Source organism: Cygnus olor, chromosome 2, assembly GCF_009769625.2.
Source record: "Cygnus olor isolate bCygOlo1 chromosome 2, bCygOlo1.pri.v2, whole genome shotgun sequence".
Lineage (NCBI taxonomy): Eukaryota > Metazoa > Chordata > Aves > Anseriformes > Anatidae > Cygnus > Cygnus olor.
The window spans coordinates 45,286,234-45,302,403 of record NC_049170.1 but is presented as its reverse complement, the minus strand read 5'-3'; the positions used below and the strand labels follow the sequence as shown (position 1 = coordinate 45,302,403).

At 39.3% G+C, this 16,170-nt stretch overlaps 1 protein-coding gene across 1 annotated transcript in view; it reads left to right on the top strand.

The window, feature by feature from the left end:
- The first annotated feature begins 50 nt into the window (after positions 1-50).
- The window catches only part of PIK3R4 (phosphoinositide-3-kinase regulatory subunit 4), a 28,431-nt gene continuing 12,311 nt past the window's right edge, over positions 51-16,170 (top strand). The window contains 11 exon segments of the mRNA XM_040548403.1: positions 51-160; positions 430-1,191; positions 2,437-2,570; positions 2,728-2,953; positions 2,956-3,309; positions 5,559-5,693; positions 7,582-7,803; positions 10,654-10,827; positions 12,036-12,181; positions 14,164-14,367; positions 15,188-15,389. Coding sequence (XP_040404337.1) covers positions 462-1,191; positions 2,437-2,570; positions 2,728-2,953; positions 2,956-3,309; positions 5,559-5,693; positions 7,582-7,803; positions 10,654-10,827; positions 12,036-12,181; positions 14,164-14,367; positions 15,188-15,389 — 2,527 coding nt within the window. The 5' untranslated portion in view covers positions 51-160; positions 430-461.

Genomic DNA, 16,170 nt, shown 5'->3' with positions numbered 1-16,170 from the left:
ACGGCGGCAATGGCGGCGCCGTGAGCTCACATCCTGCACCGCCCCTTCCCCGCCCGCCTCATGGTGCCGGTTCCGCCGCCCTGAGTCCCGCCTCGCTCCAAACTGCGGCCGGGGAGGGGGGGTCCCGGCTCTGCCTGGGCAGGGCGAGCCGTGCCGTGCCGTGCCGTGCCGTGCCGTGCCGTGCCGGTGAGCGCTGGGGAAGGGGCTCCGCTGCCGGTGGGGGACCGCTGTGGGGGAAAGCCCCAGTGGCGCAGCCCGCATCGGGGCCGGAGCGGCGGCAGCGGGGCCCGCTCGGGGTGGGGGGGACACGGTGGCGGCCCGGGGGCTCCGTGGAGTCGTGGGGGGAAAGGAGCAGAGCTGTGAATGCTGCCGGGGCCGGCCCGGGCCTGTCCGGTGTGAAATAGTGTGAATTGTCTTTTTTTTTCCCGAGGCTGAGGGGTGCCGTCCGCCGGTGCGCCGTCATGGGGAACCAGCTGGCTGGCATCGCCCCGTCGCAGATCCTGTCGGTGGACAGCTATTTCTCGGACATCCACGACTTCGAATACGACAAGAGCCTGGGCAGCACCCGCTTCTTCAAGGTTGCCCGAGCCAAGCACCGGGAGGGCCTGGTGGTTGTGAAGGTGTTTGCGATCCAGGATCCGACTTTACCCCTAACGAGCTACAAGCAAGAGCTGGAGGAGCTGAAGATAAGGCTACACTCGGCGCAGAACTGCCTCCCCTTTCAGAAAGCAACTTTGTCCGAAAAGGCTGCCATGCTTTTCAGACAGTATGTACGGGACAACCTTTACGATCGGATCAGCACTAGGCCATTCCTCAATAACATTGAAAAAAGGTGGATCGCTTTCCAGATCCTTACTGCGGTGGACCAAGCACACAAATCTGGAGTCCGCCACGGGGACATCAAAACTGAGAACATCATGGTGACCAGCTGGAACTGGGTTCTTCTCACTGACTTTGCCAGTTTTAAACCAACGTATCTTCCTGAAGACAATCCCGCTGACTTCAATTATTTCTTTGACACATCGCGGAGGAGAACATGCTACATTGCTCCCGAGCGCTTTGTTGATGGAAGTATGTTTGCTACAGAGTTGGAGAACATTCGGGATCCTTCAACCCCTTTGGTGGACTTGGCAAATAGCAATCAGCGAACGAGAGGGGAGTTAAAACGTGCAATGGATATCTTTTCTGCAGGTATTTGATCTGGAGAGATCAGTGTCTTCTTAATGGTTGTGTGTTGGGGTGCAGAAAAAGTTTTGGGTGGGTTTTTTTTTTAGTTCTTTTTAACCAATTTTTAACTTTTTGCAGTGGGTTTAAGAGAACAGCATGTGGAAGAACTTGCTTATTTTAAGCATTAAGACTGAACACCAAACCTTTCATTCACAGAAAAAGTACAGACACAATAGAGTAAGCTACATAACTTAAGTACATCATCATGTTCAGGTGGCTGAGGTCCTGGGGATGCATACTGTATGCCTCATGGGACCCAAGAGGAGGAACCAGTCAGTGGCACACCTAAGATCCACCTGCCTGGGGACCGTGCCAGTTTTCAGTGCAATTTGGCAACATTGACTTTAGAAGTCCCTTCTTGTTTCACTTTTTCCCACAAGTAGGAAGCTGGATAACTCAGTAAGCTCCTCTCATGGTGCTTCTCACAAATACTTGATAGAGCCCCATTGTAGGAGCCTGTCCCGAATCTCGGGCTTGTCTTGAGTAACTTGAAAGCCATATGTTTGGCCTATTTAAAATAATAATAATAACTAAAATCTGGATGTAAAGGTAACGGTTACTGCACTTTCACCAGCTGCTCTTACGGCCAAACTTCCAGGCTGCTCCACCGATACAGCAGGATGCTGACCATTGGGAGTAAACTGCAGGAATGGGACACAAGCCTTTGAAGAAGACATGTATCATATACACAATGGGGGGGGAGGGGGCGTTTGGCAATTTTGTCATTTCTCACTGCGCTTTTGAGCTTGTTTGAGTGAATGTATGCTGTCCCCCAGCATCACTGCAGAAGTAGAGGTTATTCCTTTACCTTCTGTAAAAGGGCCACTTAGTTTTGACCTCCTGCCTGGTCCACACTTGATTTACTGGCACTCTTCTTCCATGTGACAGTGATGTGGGTTCCTTTTCTGGTGTTGTATTTTCCAGCTGGCAGGTGGTTGAAATCAGTGCCTCATGTTTCCTAATTGCAAACTCCTCTGCTGTTGGCATGTTTGAAATAGAATACCTGGGAGACATTTCAGGGATCAAGTGCAAAAGCCGGGTTTTGGAGGTGGAAATACTGTCCCATTTCCACAAGCTAATTTCTCAGCTTCTTTGCCTTGTTTTTAATTGAGTTAAGATTGATGCAGGTTCTGTTCTTAACTGCATATAGGAAACAAAGTTAAAATGTCTGCTTATAATCCTCTGATATCTTTGACTATTTTTTTCCAGGCTGTGTAATAGCAGAGCTCTTCACAGAAGGCGTACCGATGTTTGATTTATCTCAACTTTTGGCTTACAGAAATGGCCTCTTTTCCCCTGATCAAGTTCTAAACAAAATTGAAGACCGCAGTATCAGAGAACTGGTAAGGATGGACTACAGCAGTAGAACCATTTGTGTAATCTGTGTGTAGTTTTTCACCTACATTGGTGACAAATTACTTGTTGATTTTTTTTTTCATTACAAATGTCTAAACCTTTAATCTTTCTCTCCCGCTCCCTCCTGCTTCTGCCTTTCTCAAGGTCACTCAGATGGTCCATCGTGAGCCAGATAAACGTTTAGCAGCTGAAGATTATTTGAAACAGCAACGTAACAATGCATTTCCTGAAATATTTTACACTTTCCTTCAGCCTTACATGGCCCAGTTTGCCAAGGAAACATTTGTATCGGCAGATGAGCGTATATTGGTCATACGTAAAGATCTGGACAACATCATTCACAATCTCTGTGGGCATGATCGCACAGAGAAGCCGAGGGAGAGACAAAAGAGAATGGGCTGGTTATTCTAGTGTCTGTGATAACTTCCTGTTTACAGACTCTCAAATATTGTGATTCAAAACTGGCTGCTTTGGAACTGATTCTTCATTTAGCACCAAGATTAAGTGTAGAGATTCTTCTGGATCGTATTACTCCTTATCTGTTACATTTCAGCAACGACTCTGTGCCCAGGGTGAGGGCAGAATCTGTGAGGACACTAACTAAAGTTCTTGCTCTCGTCAAAGAAGTGCCACGCAATGATATTAACATTTATCCAGAATACATCCTGCCAGGCATTGCACACTTGGCCCAAGATGAAGCCACTATCGTCAGACTTGCATATGCTGGTAAGAGGAAATCCAGTCAAAACTCCAAACCTTGGGTTTTTCTGTATTTCCTTAACTGTTTTCTCTGCTACTCAAAATCGTCACACAGCTTGCTGTTTCTATTTCAGTAAATCTCCCCAGAAGTCTCAGAAATTTCTGCAGGTAAAGATACCTGTATTCACCTAAGCTAACTGATTCAGGGGGTGGCAGCAACTTAATAATTTATGGGAGTTGGCTTATATTATCAAATGAGTTTCTAGTGTAGGTCTATGCCTGAAGTAAATAATTATATGTAAAATAATTGGCAAAACTCATTTGCTCTTTGCTAGATGACTTTCTTTCATATGTATAAATTAACATTCATTCTTCTCTGTGGTTCTGCATGTAAAAAGAACTTGCAGAATGTGTATATTCATTTTGGGTTAGGGCCTGAATGTAGCACACAGCAGGTCTGCTCGCAGCTAAGGTAAGGGGTCAGAGTTTAGAGCCTTGTGCTCAGGGAAGCAGCCCTGCACCTATTCCCTAGATAAAAAAGAATGTAACGAGTAAAACCACTTGTCCAAGCAGCCATGTGTATCTAAGTATGTGAACAGGGCTTTCTGAGCTTACCCACCCTTTGCAGCTTTTATAAATTTATTGTAATTGACATTTCATTAGCTCAAACTGTTTGCTTGGAGTAGCCCAACTGAAACGAATAAATATGAAACTCCATTTAAAGCATCAGTTTGTTATTATGCTTCAGAGTTATTTTCCCACAGAGTGAAATTTGATACTTGGAGCTGAAATCATATTATTTGCTATGTAATAGATTGACTTAGACCTTAGCAGATGTTTTCTTCGTATTTTATTCAGTTATCTGAATTCTGGTGGTTCAGGAAGAAGTTTTGTAATGATACCTCTATTTTCTATTTACCAATTACCCTTATTTGCTATGACTAGCATATTTTTACCTTTTTTTTTTTTAAAATTTACAAATCCATAATTCAGTTGAAGGTGATGGCTGGCTGTCTTTTTTTTTTTTTTTTAAACTAAATAAACTGATAAAGCTCATTATTGAAGGCAATGTATAGGTAGTGGATAGAACCAGGTGCTTTTGTTCACCTTGGTCTTCCACATTTAGGGCTTTATAAAAGAAACATTTTCTCATGCCTCACTTTTATTTGTAGACTAGGAAAAAAAACAAAACTAAATCTTGTAAAATTCCGGTCTGTTCATAATAAAATTCTAATATAACTAATATAAAGTTGAGCTTGTTAAATAAACTGAAATGGAAAAAAATAAAATGCCATCTCCTTTTTCTACAATTGCAAAAAGGCTACAGATCTCACTACTCAATAGATTCCAATTGCATCTGCTTAAACAGAGTTTCTCTTTTTATGTTAAGTAGTTTGACTTTATTTTCAATGCACCTAGAGTATTTTCTGAAATTTGACAGTTATTTGAATTGTAGGTGGTTATCTGGCTAAGTTGCCTTCAATTCAAATAGCTTTTCTTTTAAGAAAGCAATTATATTTCAATAAGTAAATAACAAAATATGTAAGGTAGCTTAATGCTTGAGCTAACTTGTGTTACCATAGGACACTTTTTGGACATGGTCAGACTGGTCACTTACAGGATTTGATCTGGCTGTGTACAGTCTCCATTGGCATGCTGGTGTTGTCTTGGATGAGACTTGGAATTACTGCTGAAGTGGGATTTAAGCCTTGATGGGATTATTCCTGTGCCAGCAGTGGCCTGACCCATATAGCTTGGGTTGCTTCGGCAGCTTCCAGACAGAGCAGAATAGTGCCAAATCCCGTGGACAGATATGGGTACAAATGTCCTAGAATTGGAATCCAGCCCTCAAGGGTAGCCCTGTTGTTATTCCCTAGGGTACATATCTTGGTGTGGTGGTTTGTTGTTGGTTTGGGTTGTTGTTAATTTGGGTTAATTGGCCTTTAAGTTCTATCAGGTTACTTAGTCATTAGCCTGAGATTAGGTAGTGGTTAGGCCTAGTTCTAGAAGACTAAAATTAGTTGTTGTTACATTTGATATCCTTACAATTTTTCCACTTGCTTACATGACATTACTGTGTGATGTACTCAGTAGCTTCTCTGTGGTCAGGGACACGAGTTCCTGAAGTGGGTTAACAGAACATGTTGTGTAATTTCAGTGCTATTTGCCTATCGTGACTGGTGTTCTGAGTGGTTTTAATCTCTCATAAGGGATCATCAAAAGGGTGTAAATTGGCAAAGCAGAACAATTCTTAACTGAAATGTTTTCCTCTGCAGAAAACATAGCGTTGTTGGCAGAAACAGCTCTGAGATTTCTGGAGTTAGTCCAGCTGAAAAACCTGAATATGGAAAATGAACCAAATGGTGAAGAAATGGATGAAACATCTCAGCCTAGTGATAACTATGACACAGGTATTGTCATGTCCACTTACCTTGCCTGCTTATAACAGCAAATCATAGGTCAAAGCTCCTGCTTAGCTCTGATTTCACTCAACACTTAGCCTTCCTATTAAATGAGAAGAGTGCTTTGCCTCAACCAGTATCAAAGTGTATCTGATACAGCTTCATGCAGAAACTGACACCTCTGTTCTGAACACTGTGAAAGACAAAAATAAATAAAGTAGCACACTTTTCTTCTCCAGAAATTCTCAAGGTATTTGACTCTGATGCTGACTGACTGGCTGTATATCCTGCTTCACTCATGGTCCCATAAATAAGTTAGCTGCGTAAAGATGGCTGTGTTCCAAATACCACTTCCTTTGAAGTGCCAGGCAGGGTTAGCTTTGAAAAATCTGACAAGTTCTAGCATAATCATAGTAGTGTATTGTTCAGTCATTCTTTCCCTTCTGTTCATATGCCTGGCAATTTTTGTCTCTTTTGTCTGAAAATGCTGAAAATGTGGATGTCATTGGACAGTAACATGGCAATCTGTGGTATAGCACAGAGAATGAATTAAAGTTCTAAGGATGGCTTTTTTTTTCTTTCTCCTGGAAAGGAGGGTTAAGAAATAGGTGGCCTTTGTGTCAGCTTCAATGCCTTTTAGTGATACATAGTTTTCTTGAATAATGCTAGGCAACTTTTCTAAACTGGGAAGAGCTTTTTGGTTAAAAACATGTCACTTTAATCTACTTAGCCCAGAATAGATCTGTGACTAATTGTAATGGTAAATGTCTCATGCATACTCCATTTGTCAAGGAAAAATATGTGCTTCAATTATCTTTTAAATAGTTGCAGAACAATGCCTTAAAAAAGAAAAAGGCTCCTTTCAGTTCTTCATGTAAGCCATTGGGTGTTGAGAATTGCTTAAGCATGAAAGAAAGGGAGGTCCATCTCATAGGCTATGTTTCTAAGAGATACTGTCCTCTATTCCTCAAAATAGCTTGGAGATGAAAGAAGTAATTCAAGGAAGAAAAGTTTGATTAGTTCTGTTCTTTTCATGCTTGCAGAAACTGAGCCTGAGAAATTTGAACCCAGAAGGCAACTTTTCTATGTGACTGACAAACAGTGTTTTAGAAAGCAAATTAACTGGTCTTGTGACTGTCTGTGGGCAAACGGTAATTACCCCTGCAAGGCTGGGATAGCAATATCTGAAAATTTTGTGCTATTTGCTTGAGAACCTCCCTTGTACGGCTTTCAGTATGAGCTTATGCATTAACAGTATTATTACTTCCACTTAATGGAGGTGGTTCATTTTTCAGTTGCATCATGGAATAGAAGCCAGGGGTGAGGTCACTTTCAAATTGTTTTGTCAGTGTTCTTAGGGTAACTGCTAGTATTGAATGAAATGGGAAGTACTTTTTGGAGTATTGTTTATTTCCCTCTGACCTTAATGAAGCTAATCTACATACCTAAGTAAAAATACAGCCTTGATCTGTTTTCAGTTCACGAATTTGGAAACTGACAGTCAAATAAACATGTGAAGACATAATTGTCTTGAAGTACTTTGGTTACTGTTGTAACATTGGTGCTGACTTTTTCTAATGATTCTTCACATCTGCATTTCATCTATATATGAGATGAGTTGGTTCATCTGAGTTGAAGTTTTTACAAATTTAGAATTACATTTTTCTGGGAAGAATATCTCATATTTCTATAGTCTTTGACTTTACCACCACCCTATTGCTTAGTCTGAAGTCTTTTGTATGCCAGTCCTTGGAACTGTTGGGATCCTGTGGCATTGTCCATCTCAGCAAGTTCTTCAGGGTGTTTTTCAGGATGATGTATCAGCGTAACTCCTTTAGCAACAAGCAGTATATGTGCACATGCTGTTTCTCACTTATCCAAGTGTTTGCTCTTGCAGAGTTGCAAGCGTTGCATGAAATGGTTCAGCAGAAAGTTGTGACTTTGCTGAGTGACCCAGAGAATATTGTGAAACAAACACTAATGGAAAATGGAATAACACGCCTCTGTGTCTTTTTTGGACGTCAAAAAGCCAATGATGTTCTTCTGTCTCATATGATCACTTTCTTAAATGATAAGAATGACTGGCATCTTCGAGGAGCTTTCTTTGACAGCATCGTAGGTAAGTGTATGTTTTCAGCCAGCGTGGAGAGGTAAAATATAAATTTTATTTTTGCATATCTTGGTAACTGTTAAGTCATTTCTTATTAAAGAAATGTATAATTTTTAGGAAAGGACCTGCTGAATTATTGCGTATAAATGTTTTTTGATGGAGTACGCAAGAGACAATGTAAATACAAATATCCTTTTTTTTTGGTCCAAATATTTCATACAAATGAGGCTGACACATTTAAGGCTAGGTTAGATTAACATTAAAAATAAACTTTAATTTACGTGTGTTTTTTTTAATCTTTCTAAAGCCACTAATTGAAAAATTTAAATTACAACAAATAAATGCTAAAATTTTTGAAAGCCTTCTAGTGGATGCATCTCTTTACATGTGTGCATGGTCCCATTAACCTCAATAGATCTGTTCGTATGGTGAAAACTATGAACTGTTATAGGTTAAAATTATAGTTTGAAAACTTTTGCGCTTTAAAACATCAACAAAAGATTTCAATCAGTTCATAAAACTTAACAATTTTAAAAACCTTGCCAGTGACATGATGTTTTTTGTATCAGCTGTTTAGTATATCTAATATTCCATTTATGTTGGAAATTGTTCCATGTAACTATTGCTCAGGATTTTCAGGCCAGGAAAACTTTCCCACAGCAGACTACAGTATTTGAGTTTAAAAAATGGTAGTGCTGGTGCATGGCAAGAAAAAGGAGCGCAGCCAAACTTCCAGCAGGGTCATTATGATATGCACACGTTCCATTACAAACAGAAGCTTCAAAATGCTTCACTGGCAAACCCTGCCAAGATGTGATGCTGATAGCTTGTCAGAATTAGTTTAGAGGGACCAATGGGGTAGCCAAAGCACAGGTCACAGTGCCCTGTTTTTTTTTTTGCAAAAGGCATGTAGAGAGATGTAGTACAACTAAGTGTAAAAACCAAGACACACAGCCTGCATTTTTAACCCCTCTTTTCCCAGTATCTCTTCAAAATCTCCACAGACGTGTTCTAAATTTGTGTTTTTGTCTTATGCTGTGTTACCTAAAGCTTCTGCACTTTTTAAAAACTGAACTAACTCATGTTTAATTATGTGCAGCCACTGCTGCCTGTGTCTGAGGACAGATGCCCTTCTGCAACAATGAAGGGGTTTTCTCTTACCTGTGACATTTTCTTCTTCTTCTCTTCCTTTTAACAACTGCTTGCAAAGGCAGCATTAATACATGAACAAGTATGTTAATTATTACCATGTTAGAGTAGAAGTGAAGAAGTTATTTTTTGTGTAATCTTGATTATGATGGGAAGATATGCTGATTTTTTTTTGTGGTATCAGTCAATCCCAAATAACAAAGTCTGAAGCAGGTGCAGTTACGGTCTATGCTGCGTGCCACGTATGACAACAGCAAGGATAAGCCTGAGTTATTCAATGGAAAACCAGTTTTTCTGTCTTGAGAATGATCAGAGAACTTGCCCAGCTGAATGTCAGCTTCATGGATTTGAAGCAAGAAGCAAGATAAGAAATTCAACAAGGTCCATCTCCTTGACAGTTGCCAGAGATTGGTTATAGTAGATAGGTTATCTAATCCAAAGAAGCAATTCCAGGTGACTGTTTCACATGAACACCAGCTGGTTGTTGTGTGGGAAAGAAGAAAAGAATAAGAAAGCAGTTTCTTTTACTGGGATGCAGCTGATATGTTTTGGTCCATCAGCTTCAAAGGAATTAAATTCATTTACCCTTTAATCTTGTCGTCTTTCAGACATTTTGAAACGTGTTTTAAAAATAGATTTATTTTTGCAAGTAGGGGTAGGGTGACTTCATGATGGCAAATAATTTGAGAGTAGTTAACTAAACAGCAAATGTTGCAGCCATTTCAGGCTTAGAGTTTGTAGAAGAGTGTTCTAAAAGTTCCATTTAAACTGTTTGTGATTCTTTAATGGCCAAATGAATGTTTGTTATAGATATTCTTTGCTGATAATCAGTTCAGTATCCATTTCAGTCTTTTCAGGAACCTGAATGGTACTCAACTTTCTATCACTGTTAAAGTAAAAGACAAAAAAATCCTGCCACCAGAATCTTTCATCAGTGGTCTTTCGTCCTTTCCACATACAACTGCAGGCACTGTGTTCTCACCCGTTAGGAGCACAGCTGGTTTTAGCCTTGCTGTTTCAGACTTTGCTGGCCAGCTGCGTGTTTACATCCATGCCTGATGTCTGGGACTTCTGCAGGCACAGGAATCTGTTTTTGTTAAACAGCTTTCAGAATATTGGTCTAAATTTGAATGGAAAGAAGCTTCCTTTTTTTTTTTTTTAAGTGGCTAATCTTCTATTTTCATATGTCTCTTCAGATGTTCTAAAAATAAATACTTGAACATCAGGAATGATGAATTTAAAAGCCATTTTTTAACTTGGGGTTAGTGGAAGATGTAGATTTAGTAATGTTAAATCATCCCATTCAACTTTTCATGTTATGCTGTCTTATTACAATGTGGTGCTGGTCAATCTAAAAGATTGAAATAAGATTAGAAATAAGTATGCGTCCTTCCTAGTCTTTAACACTTTTTTTTTTAATCTCTGATTATAATCTGTGTCGCAGGGAAGATCATCCCTGGTCTTCTAAGTAATTTTAATGTACATCCTGCATTTTGCATGTTTACAGTTTTGTTGGACTGAGGCCTTGATGTTTGCTTCTGCATCGCTGTCTCAATATATGCACATATTTCTTGTTTCGATAACTTCCTGGAAAATGTTATCGATTCCTTGTCTACTAGAGGATCAAGATTATAAACTTTGGTGAGGAAAGGCAAGGAAGTGCTACTTTGGATTTTTATGTGCTTTCTTTTTGTTTTGTTAATGTTTCAGGTGTTGCTGCTTATGTTGGCTGGCAAAGCTCGTCAATACTGAAACCTCTGCTTCAGCAAGGTCTCAGTGATGCTGAAGAATTTGTCATTTATAAGGCCCTCAATGCTCTTACTTGTATGTGCCAGTTAGGCCTCTTGCAAAAGCCCCATATTTATGAATTTGCTTGTGATATTGGTAAGTTGGAATACTGAAGATAACCTTGTTTTGCTATTAAAGAAAACTTAGTACTGCATAAAGCTTCATGGTCAGCTTAGCTGTCTGATATGCAAACCTGTTGTAGTGTTTCAGAGTCTACTTGAAATTAAGTTGATAAATTGTTGCTTGTTGGACTGTATTAGTGCTCAGAACTCTTTAAAAAAAGAAAAAAAATCATTTTGGTGGAACAAATTGAAAACGTCTTCTCTGACTTCATATAGGACAGCAAAAAAAAAAAAACCACAATACTTGAACCTTAAGTCCGATAACTTTCTGCTTTAAGATCTTTTCTTATTCTTCATGTCAACCTTGGATCACTAGTTACTTTCTGGAAGTTGGTCAGGCTCATAACTTGCAAACTGTCTTACCCATTGGCCTTTGATGAACGGGGGAATCCAGTCTTTCAGACAATACATGATCCCTTCTCATCCTGTTTTGAACACCATAAAATTCCATTTCACTCATTTACAATTTATTATAGAACTTTAAATACAGAGTTGGCCTCTCCTTCCTCATCAGGCTTTTCAGATTAATTTAGGCATTCACAAGCTATTTACAGAAAAGAAAAGACCAACTCATCTTTTGAAACTGTCTGCTTCTTCCTGTTACGACTTTTCAAAAGCATTCAGAATTTGAGGCAGATGATCCGTGGTTATATCTCATGACTGGATACAGTCCCTTGATTATAACTTCTTAAAACCCACATAACTGAGACAGACTTTTGAGTCTAACAAGAGAACTTAGAAATGATCTTACAACATAAATAACGACTGTGCAAGGAAGAAAGTGGAAGAAGGAAGGAATTAAGTATTTACTTAAAAATGAAAAAAACAAAAACAAAAAAAACCCTGTTATTTCAGTTCTCTGTAACTGCTCAGATTAAGGTTAGCGTTTATTTTTGGATTAGTTTCCTTTGCAAATCTGGAGCTGACAATTAGGAAGCGAAATGAATAAACAGGAAAATCATGCTTTTTGACAACAGCAAGGAAGCTGAGTGCCATGGGCCCAGTAAACTCTCTGAAATAGTTTTCTCAATTCAGGTGTCAACCTTGGTGCTCTGCAGGAGGAAGGACTGAATCTGTGGGGTAATTGTAGGGGAAGGAAATAATATCACAGACTGCCATATACAGGATGATCCTCTCTCTTTAATTTGAATGATGTATTTTAACAGCTTAATTTTCTTTCAGCACCTTTCCTGTGCCATCCTAATCTTTGGATACGTTATGGTGCAGTGGGCTTTATCACTGTGGTAGCACAGTATTTAAACATTGCTGATGTCTACTGCAAGCTAATGCCATACCTCAATCCTTTTATCACGCAACCAATAATACAGGTAATATTTCAACTATTAATGTGAATATACCTCGAACACTCATAATTCTTAGGTCTGTCATTCTCATGGTCCTGGTTTTTAGGTTTATTTTTTTTTCTAGTAAGGGTAGAGGTGATACAGTTTTTTGATCTCAGCAAATGTTGACTGAATGGCCATTGCCATGCATGTTTGAAAGGCTTGTCTCAAATTTGTTGTTTGCAATCAAACTGCTGCAATATTGCACTACTTTATAGAAGTCTAAAAGGCATGGAAAGTTGGCTATGACACAAGTGTTTCTGTGCTCTGTGCTTTCATCTACGAGAGTAGTTTGCCCCACTCACTGAAAACATGAACAGTCTGCTAGTATTGCTAGCTTGTGGTTTTCACAGTGCTACTTGTGTGCTTTGCCCAAAACTAAGAGCAGAGTGCTCAGCATGAGTAAGTTATTTCCTAACAGTATATGTATTGGAATGGCCTGCATAATGCTGGTAACATGAATTATGTAGGCATCTTTGTGTACAGCTTTAGGGCCTGTAGAATTCCTCTCAGGTCTTTAAATAGGTAAGAAACAGTCGCAGTACTTGCATTGAAGAGTGCATCATGTGTTTAACTTTTCTTTTTTTTTTTTTTTGAAGTCATGCAGCTGGCACCTTAATTAAAATAATATTTTTCTCTGTTTACCTCTCCTTGAACGGCTTTTGCTGTGTTTTAGGCACTGGTTGATAAATATCCGTCTTGTTCATTTCTTGCTTCATTTTTAGTGTATGAATCTTTTCTTTGCTATGAAGCACTAAATATAGTAAGCAAGTAGGGACTTGGATAGTAATGAAGAAATCCTCACTTTGGACTAATGTTGAATTTGTATTTCATGTAGACAGCCTGTTATGAGGAGTAAGTTGGAGTTACGAGGTTTTCTGTCACTGTTGTGAAAAAACAATTGCAGTCTCAACCCCATCCCATTACTTATTTTGAGTATTCCAAGTTTTATACAAGCATTTATGTCATAATTTTGGGTCAAGTTAGGTTTGGCTAACTTGGCTAACTCTAGGACTGTAACTGGGGGTGTCTATTTCATGAATATTGCCCCCTTCCCTTGCTGCCACCATCTTAAGACCTACTCATGAAACAGGAAAATTTAAGGACTAAAATAAACATGAATTCAAAGGAGTGTTGGGGTTGTAAGTACCCTGAATGGTGTACAAGATTTTATTTGTTCAGACATGTTCTCTAGTCCCAGACATTGAATCACCACCTGTCAGAATCGAAAGTTGTTGTTTTCTGTTTTAATGAAGTAATGAACAGTCTTTATAAGGATTTCCACAGTTAATGATTCTAAATTCTGCCCCAACCCATTGATTTCTTGTGACTGTTTACTAAACTCGCAATATACTTTTGATTATTATGTAATTACATTCTTGTGCATCCTTATGCCATTGTATACATTGAAGGAAAGACAGTAATCTGACTGATCCAGGAACTCTTCTATTTGATACTTTTAGAGGGTAAATGTAGGTCAAAGACTGACAGAGTTTGAAATAGCATTGTACTGCTAGTAGAATTCTTACTTCCATTTAGCAATGCCAAGCTAAAATTCTGAGACTACTGGGAGAACAGGGAAAGAAAATTGAGGAAATCTGGTATATCTAGTATGAGAGATTTCTTTTTCAAGAAAGGAGAGAAGTTGAATTTAGATTATTGGTATAATCATGTGCAATAATTTTGATGTCCTAGTGTGATGATTTTGTTGTTGTTATTGTAAGCTTAAAAGCATCTCTTCAGGACAGAGTTTAAAAGTAGCTTTTAGAGCAAGCCTTCATAGGAAGATATGTTTTTATTTTTATTAATATTTGTAGTTGTCCAGTTACTGATTTGTGGGCTAGGAAAAAAAATTAAACCGTTGTAGACATGAAACTACAGCACTTACTGTTAGATTTCTCCGTATGGATAGATTTTCTCCATATGGATATCCTCCATGTTGACTGGTTTCTCTTTTTGAATTACAGATAGATAAAGAAATAGTTCTGCTAAGTGTACTTAAAGAGCCTGTCAGCCGTTCCATATTCGATTATGTCTTAAGATCAAAGGATATCACAAGCCTCTTTCGACACCTTCAGATGCGTCAGAAGAAGAGGAATGGTGCTCTCCCTGACTGTCCACCCCCTGAGGACCCTGCCATTGCACAGCTGCTGAAGAAGCTACTTTCACAAGTGATTGTTTTTCATTTGTAGTTTGAGAGTCTTGGGCTCTGTATGTCTCTACAGCAACGCTGCAGTTGCTGCTCTTAGAGGCTCCTGGTCTGAGGTTCTGATCCTGCAAACCATTGACTTCTCCGATTCTTGTATATGCTTGCAGGACAAAGAGGTCAGAAGTCATGGAAGAGTCTTTAAAGATCTACCAGAAATAGGGTGACCTTATGTCTGGATTTCCCAAATATATTCTCTTTTTATAGACTTCAGTTGTATGTCTCAATTTCTGACGTAGACAGTATGTCAGTATTCCAGAATACAGGCTGTGTAGAGTGCTGTAGGGGAGAGTATGCATTTGTTGAAGAGACAGACATGCAAATAACAGTGCCAAAGCCAAAGGGAACTGAAAAGTTTTGAGGTTTATATGTGAAGAGGGGAATGCTAAGAATCACCCACACAAAGTAGTGAGAACTGGGAAGAGGAAGGACTGCAGCTAAGTCTGTGTGGTTGGGTTTTGTTCATTTTGTTTTCCTACGGTTTGTGGGCTGTAAGAATAGCTGAGGTGGCAATTAAGCAGATTGCACCAGACAGTGATCCAATATTAAATGCAATTCTGCTCTTTCACCGTTCCTAGGCATTTAGCTGAAGAAGAAAGATGTACTAAAGCAACTTACCCGAAGTTCGTATCATATGAATGATAGACTGGTGTCTTGAGTTCTGGGGATGTGCTCTATCCCTTTGCTTCTGAGCCAGTCATTAGTCTTGCTGCTGCTTGCATCTTCATGCCTTGATTCATGTTCTTGCTCAAAAAAGAAGTAACATCTTTTCTCTTATTCTGCAGGGGATGACTGAGGAGGAAGAAGACAAACTATTAGCACTGAAAGACTTTATGTTAAAATCAAATAAAGCTAAAGCCAATATAGTGGATCAGAGCCACCTGCACGACAGCAGTCAGAAAGGGGTGATCGACTTGTCAGCTCTGGGAATAACTGGCAGACAAGTGGATCTTGTTAAAACAAAACAGGAGCCTGATGACAAACGTGGTTGGTATATTTTGTGGTCTATATAGATAAAGTATTGTTCTTCCTTCAGAGAACTAAGTCTTTAATTTACTCAGCAATTCATCCTACATAACTTTCACCATCCTCACAGAGTTTGCAATAAGGAAATCTAGCACAGCTTCTCTGTAGCATGCTGCTATTTGAAACACGAGGTGTTGGAATGCTCTCTACAACAGTGAAATATAAGAATATTTTGCTTGTAAGAGTACTTAAATAAGATTGCATTTGCAGTAGCAATATGCACAGGTTGTTTTAGCTGGTTGTGACAAAACAGGACTAGAGACCCATGGTAAGTAAGTGTAAATTGTGAAGGACACATTTCTACTACCTCTGTTTCCTCTTAAGAAGTGATGAGCTCTTTAAATTTGAAAATCCAGGATGTTTTCTTGAGGTGGTATGGGGAAGACTGAAGCATAGGTGTGAAACAGACTAGCACTGAGGAGTGCTGTCATTCATCTAAGTACATACTTTTTTTGCTTTAGAGTTCTTCAGCTGCCTCAAAAGTTTGTTTTCTTCTAGGTGATGTTTGATCTTCCTCTTAGCTCTTTCAAACTTGTAGGTCCCTTCTCTGTATGCCACTCTTAAGTTCTGTGGTTTTAGATGTAAAATACAGAAATATCTACAAACTGTGTAATTATTGCCATCTTATTTCCAGGACTAAGATATTCTCTGCAAATGTTTTGCATCTAATTTTAAAGGAAAGTACATAAGTACAGGATTTTTCATTTTTGTGTATCCTCTGGAGTCAGGAGTGGGCAGGATT